General features: G+C 47.9%; 1 protein-coding gene across 1 annotated transcript; it reads right to left on the minus strand.

Moving 5' to 3' along the window:
* Positions 1–2551: 2551 nt before the first annotated feature.
* Pla2g1b (phospholipase A2 group IB) lies at positions 2552–6612 on the minus strand. Its single transcript, XM_051161662.1, has 3 exons — positions 6456–6612; positions 5389–5516; positions 2552–2710 (listed from the first exon to the last, which is right to left on the minus strand). The coding sequence occupies exons 1-3, from the start codon at positions 6560–6562 to the stop codon at positions 2592–2594; spliced, it is 354 nt and encodes a 117-aa protein (XP_051017619.1). The 5' UTR covers positions 6563–6612; the 3' UTR covers positions 2552–2591.
* Between the last annotated feature and the right edge of the window lie 1331 nt (positions 6613–7943).

The following is a 7943-nucleotide window of genomic DNA, read 5'->3' on the forward strand; positions in this document are numbered from 1 at the left end:
GTCTGCCTGCCTCTACCTCCTGGGATTAAAGGCCTGTGCCACCACCACCCATTACAGACAGTTGTGAGCTGCCATGGGAGTGCTGGGAATTGAACTCAGGACCTCTGGAAGAACAGCCAATGAATGGTCTTAGCCGCCGAGCCATCTCTCCAGGTCCTTCATTTTCTCTTTATATGCTTTAATTAAAAACAAGTCACACACCCAGGAAGTGGTGGCACACGCCTTTCATCCCAGCACTCGGGAGGCAGAGGCAGGCGGATCTCTGTGAGTTCGAGGTCAGCCTGGTCTACAGAGTGAGTCCAGGACAGCCAGGGCTACACAGAGAGACCAAATCTCAAAACAACAACAAAATTTACAAAAGTTATAGAGCCAAAACAAACTAAAGAGCCCTCCCTTAGGAAAATATTTATTCAGCATTTACAACATATTAAGGAAGCATTTTACAATCCATCTTCTCACACCCCAGTCCCCACAACTCAATGATTATATAACAGGGACTCTATTATTTCTTTGAAAGATGGGGTTATACAAGGGCTGGGGGTGCAGCTTACTGTTGATAGCTTGCCTCTGCCTCCCGAGTGCTAGGATTATAGCCGTGCTCCTCAGCGCCCAGCATGCATCTGGTATTTTTAAGGCTAAAATGTACCCTTTAATGCCCAAGCGACACTGTTTCTTTTTCTCTTCTGTGTTACCTTTCCTCCCCTCCCTTCCCCCCTCCTCCCCGCCCCTTCTCTCCCCTCCTTTCCTGTCCCTTCCCCACCCCCACCCCACCACCATCCCAACCCCACCCCACCCCACCCCCATCCCACTCACTGGCTCATGTATCTCAAGTACTGACTTCTAACTCACCATATAGCTGAGGATGATCCGAAACTTCTTTTTTTGTTGTTTTTGTTTTTGTTTTGGTTTTTTCGAGACAAGGTTTCTCTGTGTAGCCTTGGCCATCCTGGACCCCCTTTGTAGACCAGGCTGGCCTCGAACTCACATCAATCCGTCTGCCTCTGCGTCCGGAGTGCTGGGATTAAAGGTGTGTGCCACCACGCCCGGCTGATCTGAAACTTCTGATCCTCCCACCTCCACCATCTGAGGGCCAGGGCTACAAGCATGCACTCATGCCGGGTTGTGTTTAGTAGTGGGACTCGAATCCAGAGCCTCCTGCATCCTAGGCGAGCACTCTTTCAACTGAGCCGTATTCTCGGTTCTCTTTTGTTTTCATCACCACAAAGAGTAATGAAGAGTAAGCACCAATCTCTTGGGACCTAACGCTGACTCTTCTCCATTCACACACTAAGTTTCCAGCTTCTTTCCGCCAGGCCGTGCCTGAGGGAGGGGCCTGGTTTGGGCCTTTACAGTTATTTGGAGGGGAAGGTTTTGCTCTGAGCTCTGACACTCACCAGTTGTTTCAAAAGAATCGGAGGAGCCAGAGATTCAAAGCTGGCTGAGGTGAAGCGTCTCGCTCTGCTTTCTTGGGGTTCACAATCTCATGCGACTTAGGAAGAATGAGGTTCCAACCTTAGCTGTGTCACCTGGAAATGAATGGCCTGGCTTACATAGTGACGTCCCAGGCCAGCTTATTAGACATAGTAAGACTTGTCTCAAAAGGTTACCACACACAGGGAAGTCCAGGTCAGCTGGCTATCTCTAAGAAGGAAAAAGAAAAAAAAGTGTATAAGAAAGAAAAAAAAATGATTTAAGACAGTTGGAAATAGACGCAGAAGAATGAGAACACATGAAAATTGGCTCCAACCCAGAGCTCAGCTGGGAGGCATGGCCCATACCTTTACTTTAATCCCAGCACTCAGGAGGCAGAGGCAGGTGGATCACTTTGAGTTTGAAGCCAGGCTGGACTACAAAGTGAGTCTAGGACAGCCAAGGCTACACAGTGAAACCCTGTCTTGGAAAAAAAAAGAAAAGAAAAAGAAAAAGAAAGAAAAGAAAAAACAAACAAACCAACCCAGATCTCAGTTCCCGTCCAACCCTCTAGCACCAATACTTGAGACTATCAGAGGCCTCGGAGACACACAGGCCCAGTGCAGAGTAGATAATCGTTGACAGTGACTGAAAATCATCAGCCACCTTTCTCTTTCTCTTCTTTTGAGACAGATGGCCATCACAGAAGCTGCTCTGTCAACCAGGCTGGCCTCCAACTCAGAGATCCACCTGCCTCTGCCTCCTGAGTGCTGGAATGAAAGGCGTGCGCGCCACCACCATCACCGCCCCCACCACGGCCGCCACCACCACCCCTACCACTACCGCCCCCACCACCACCCGCTGCCCCCCCCACCGCTGCCCCCTGCCCCCCCCACCCCGCCCCCCCCACCGCCGCCTCCGACCACCTCCGCCCCCCACCACCTCCAGGTTCATCATCTACTCTGCAAGGCACTTCCTGCAAACATTTGTTTCGCTTGTCTTCAGCTCCCAAGGCTACATGGGATGATTTTCTCTGAGGATCTAGTTCTAATGTTCGGTAGACGGAGACCACAACCACCAAACCCAGGCTCTTTCGGTACGTGCTTTATTAGAGGGCTAGGTGCAAAGCGAAGACGAGGCAGGCAGGCAGGCGTGCTGTAGGCAGGGGCTCGGGTACAAGTCTAACAAAACTTCTTGGTGTCAAGGTCTTTGTATTGTTTGTTGTACGGAGCCTTGGAGAAGCAGATGGCGGCCTCGCGGTCACAGTTGCAGATGAATTCCTCACATTCCTTGTTTTTTTCTGGAAAGACACAAGAACAGAAAGTTGAGGGGAGCCCAAGGGAAAAGCAAGGTGTGGGGCTGGGCATGTGTAAGTCTATTGGGAAGCGGGGAGCATTGTAGCTTTATGGTTTTTTTTTTTTTTTTCTTTCTTTCTTGCTTTCTTTGTGTGGGTTGTGCTCCTGTCTCCTGACAGTGTCTTCGTTGGCTCAGCTCAGCTTGTCCTGGCTCAGCTGTCACCCACTATCTTCTCTTCTCACTCTGCCAGCCCAGTTCACTCTCAACTGTCTCCTGGTTCCACTCTAGTCAATCTTCTTTCTTCTTCTCTCTAGCCCTGTTCTCTCTTCCTCTTCCCGCACCAACCGTCTTCTCTGACCCTGCCCTTCTGCTGGACCCTCCTCCAATCCTAGGCCAATCTCTCTGCCTTCGCCGGGTTCCCCTCCCCCTCTCTGTTTTCCCTTTTTGTTTTAATTAGCACTTCCCTTAAGGTGCAATTAGAGCTTTCTACAACTGCTTGTTAATATTTTCCACACAACCCCCCCCCCCCCGATTTCTTTTGTATAACAAATACAGGGGAATGCTGTGGGCTGGTAGACTCGTCTGTATGTTGAGCCTCCAACCCCTCAAGTGTCTTGTCTGTAATTTTCCCTTAGTTAAGGGCCGAGGAGCTACCCACGCAGGCTTGTCAGTCAACCATTTTAAGGTAGAGCCATTGGTATACTTTCGGCAGTGCTCCCCCTTTATAAATTTGGAAACCCAATCCCTGTTGTGTCCTGTTTGTGGACAACCTGCACAATCTGTCATTGCTCTGGATGACATTTCCCAGTACCTTCCTCTGAAGCGTCTTCCACTTCACCCCTTATTTTAGGGATTTTGCCTCTGGTATTGAGGGATTATTAACTTGAGTCCCCCCACTGCTCTAATAAATCTTGTCTCCATTAATTTATGGCTATGTCAGCCACATGAGGCCTTAACTTTCCTATTTGACCTTCTGGTTCCACACTTCTTTTTTTTTTTTTTTTTTTTTTGTTTTTCAAAACAGGGTTTCTCTGTGTAGCCTTGGCTGTCCTGGACTCGCTTTGTAGACCAGGCTGGCCTCGAACTCACAGAGATCCGCCTGCCTCTGGCTCCCCAGTGCTGGGATTAAAGGTGTGGGCTACCACGCCTAGCTCTGGTCCCACACATTTAACCTATCACATACTTTGTTTTATCTGAGATACCGTCCTAATTCCTAGAAACTAGGTATAAACTTTCTGAAATGGCCATTCTGAATTCTGAGATTTTTGTGAAATGATAGTTACATAAGCTTCTGCATCCACCAAACCTTTGGCCTTTGATCATTAACAACTGTTTGCCAGAACACACGTTTTCCAGGAGTTCCAAACCCTCCTGTTCTTTCTACTGGAGTAGCTTTGCCTTTGATGTAGGGAAACAGTAGCTACTGAGCAACCCTGTCACTCTGTTAAATGGCATATCTTTTTTTTTTTTTTCATTAGCCATCATTTGAATTTCTCCTTTGAAACTTTCATCTATAATTCCTTGTGAAGTCAAACTGCCCCTTCCCAAGACCGTTCCTACTGAGCACAGATTGCCAAAACTTGTTGGTCAGTTGGGCTGGCTACAGGCAAGTGCCTTGTTTAGTGAGAGGCCTGGTCTAAAGTTGTGGTAGAGAGTGATTGAAGAAGACACAGGATCCCAATGTATTCCTATGCACTAATAAGCATTGCTGGGCATGGTAGCACAGGAAGGAGAAGGGGCAGGTGGATCTCTGAGTTTGAGGCCAGCCTAATCCACAGAGTGAGTTCCGGGATAGTCAAGGCTACACAGAGAAAGCCTGTCTCAAAAAAAAAAAAAAAAAAAAAAAAAAAAAAAAAAAAAAAAAAAAATATATATATATATATATATATATATATATATATATATATATATATAAACCAAAAAAATAAATAAATAAATAAACAAACATGTACATGTGAACCTAAAAATCAAAAAAGCACAACTATCAAGTACCACTTATAAAATTATATGATTAGCCGGGGGTGGTGGCACACGCCCTTTACTCCCAGCACTTGGGAGGCAGAGGCAGGTGGATCGCTGTGAGTTCGAGGCCAGCCTGGGTTACAAAGCAAGTCTAAGACAGTCAAAGCTACACAGAGAAGCCTTGTCTCGAAAAACCAAAAATAAATAAATAAATAAAATTATTTTATTTAAGGCCATCCTCCTGTGCTGAGATGACTGAGGAGGGCACCACCACATCAATTTTATGGGCTTTGGAGATGGGATCCAGGGCTCTGTGCATGCTAGGAGGCAAGCAGTCTAGCACTGAGCCATATTCCCAGTCCTCTGATTTCTCATCTGTAAAATGGTAATAACATGTCTTTCGCTGCATACATGTTTAGTCTAGTGTTTGGCGTATAACCAGTGATACAGCTTTCAGGTGTTCAGTAAATATGGAATCACTATAACATAGCAGTTATAAGGGGAGAGGCTTTTCTGTATGACTTCTAAGCTGCGTAGCCTTGTGCAAGCAGCTTAGCCCTTCCTCATCTTCCTCATCAGCATCCTTGTCGATGTTTTAGTATCTCCCTGATGAGGTTGCTGTGAGGTCAGGTGCGACCAAGGAAATGACCACTAAATGGTGACTGTCCTCGATTCCTTCCCCCCTTCCAAACCTGCCAAGGCCCCGGAGGGTAAACCTACTACTGCAGGTGATTTCATTCCCGGAGCAGGAGTATAAATACGAGTTGGTGTAGGGGTTGTCGAGGAGGAATGTGCAGCTTTTCAGCTTCTTGGCCTGAGAGTAGCAGTGGTCATGAGTCTGGCAGCATCTGCAGAGGAGGAGAGACAGCTGAGGGAGGGGTATGGACATGCAAGTTCTCACTTGCAGGCTTTCTCAAACATGTGAGGCTGACTTAGACAGAAGGAACTGCTCTAAGGCTCGAGAATCTATGATCTCGGCCGGGCCTGGTGGCGCACACCTTTAATTCCAGCCAGCACTTGGGAGGCAGAGGCAGGCGGATTGCTGTGAGTTCGAGGCCAGCCTGGTCTACAAAGTGAGTCCAGGGCAGCCAAGGCTACACAGAGAAACGCTGTCTCGAAAAACAAAAAAACCAAACCAAACCAAAATAAAAAGAATCTGTGATCTCGATTAGCATATATTTATTGAAAGCAACTTTTGCCCGGTGTGGTCTCACCCATTTTTTATTTAATCCTAGTACTTGGAAGGCAGAGGCAGGTAGATCTCTGAGTTTAGATTAATCAGGGCTAATATAGTGAGACCTTGGTCTAAAAAAAGAAAAGAAGACTTTTTAAAAACCCAAGGCTGACACATTGGTGGTTGGTGGTACCCTAGTTTGGCACTAGAGGGCAGCATTGCACACAATTTACATTTCACAGGTTCAGCTTTCAGCAAGAGCTACATACAGGGTCCTCTCTACAGATTTCTTTACATGACAAGAGGTGAAAATATATGCTGGGTATGGTGATGCACGCCTTTAATCTCAGCACTCAGGAATCAGAGGCTGGAAGATCTCGGAGCTCACCTCCAGCATGCTTCACAGAGAGTTCCAGGACAGCCCAGCATGCAAAAATCAAACAACAGTAAAAAACAAAAACAGACAAACAAAAAAAACTAAATAAAAATAGGATATGTGATGCTCAGTGGATACGCATGTCTCTTCTTCGTGCCTCCTGTGATGAGCTGCCTGTTCTCTGTCCCCCACCCCAACACAGGCGTCCCAGTCTCTCATCAGATGGACCACACTCACCTGTCTAAGTCGTCCACTGGGGTGCCTGAGCCTCCCAAGCCACAGAAGCAGCCATAGTTGTTGTAGTCCCTCAGGGGATCACTTCCGGGGATGGTGCACTTGATCATATTGCGGAACTGCCACACAGCCCGAGGGCTGATGCTGTGTGCGGTAGCTCCTGCTGCAAAAACACACAGCACGCTCAAATCATCTTCCTTCTCGACTCTAACTTGCTGCTTCAGGAGAGCATCGGTTGCCAGGAACCCACTGAAGTGAACAGGTGTCACCCTTGCTTGTGCCCAAGCACTCATAGATGTCGTGGTGCAGGTGAGGAGGTCAGAGGACAACGCTAGGCGTTGGTTTTCCACTTCCGTTATGTTCTCTGAGCAGGAAGGTGTCTACCTTTTTCAGACAAGGAGTTGCCCTGTAACTCAGGCTAGCCTCTGACTCCGTAGCAGCCTCCAACATCCCTGCCTCAGCCTCCCCAGTGGTAGGATTATAAATAAACACCACGGTACAGGGCTGAACTCCCTCTCCGACATTAGGTTATATACGAAGATAGCCTTCTGCATTGCTTGCCCTCTTGTGGTCAGGGAAGACAGGCACCGCACTGATGAGATGCCCTGCGGTCCCTATGTTGAAGAGTTGAGACCACGCTCCAGTCAACAGCCAGAGAGGAATATTGGTTCAATAACCCAATAATCCAACCATCCCTTGAGTTTAAAAGTAGCCTTACCCCTCCTCAAGCCTTGGTGAAACTCTAGCCTTGGCCAGCACAGAGAACAGGTGTCTTTTCAGGGTCCCGTCTCATCATTCACCAACCAGTGTCGCCTTGTTGTCTCACATGCTGCTACCCTCCTTTTGAAAATCTGTCCCCCTTTTCATTCTCTTTTATCTTTTTGAGACAAGATCTCACAATGCAGTCCTGGCTGGCATGACCTCACTATGTTGACTAGGCTGGTCTTGAACTCACAGAGATTCACTTGTCTCTGTCTCCCTAGTGCTGGGATTAAAGGTGTACGCCACCATGCTTGGCCTCCTTCATTCAGGCTTTCTGGGACAGGATCTAACATTTTGGGCTAAGCTGGCCTTGAATTCATGGCAACCCTCCTGCCTCAGCCTCCAGAGCGTGAGAGTTACAGACATGAGCACCAACTACAAGAGGGTTTTTACTATGTAAACTGTCTGGTGGTGTCAAACTTGAAATCCTCCCGAATCAGCCCCTTGAACGTGGGGATCAAAGCCATGCACCGCCCAGCCCTGCTTACTCTTCCTTTTCTCCACCTTTCTGGGCTCCTTCTGACCGACCCCAGGGACAAAGACAGGGCGCAGCTGGCTTCCCCCACACTGTGGCTGACCCCTGTGGTGGCAGTGACTATCCGTCTGTGATTCAGCTGGACATATGCCTTGCAGAAGCTAAGATACACAACAGGCATGATTAATGTGAGTGTGTGTGCGCACATGTGCGTGCATGCGTGCACATATGCATGTGTACATATATGCTTCTGG

This window comes from Acomys russatus, chromosome 19, assembly GCF_903995435.1.
Source record: "Acomys russatus chromosome 19, mAcoRus1.1, whole genome shotgun sequence".
Classification (NCBI taxonomy): Eukaryota; Metazoa; Chordata; class Mammalia; order Rodentia; family Muridae; genus Acomys; species Acomys russatus.

Bases quoted from the DNA above. Each gene is read 5' to 3' on its own strand.
- Pla2g1b (XM_051161662.1), bottom strand. From the start codon at position 6,562: ATGATCAAGTGCACCATCCCCGGAAGTGATCCCCTGAGGGACTACAAC. The intron at 5,517-6,455 runs GTGAGTGTGGTC...CCTCCTCTGCAG, and splicing joins CCAGTGGACGACTTAGACAG to ATGCTGCCAGACTCATGACC. The intron at 2,711-5,388 runs GTAGGTTTACCC...GTGTCTTTCCAG, and splicing joins GAATGAAATCACCTGCAGTA to AAAAAAACAAGGAATGTGAG.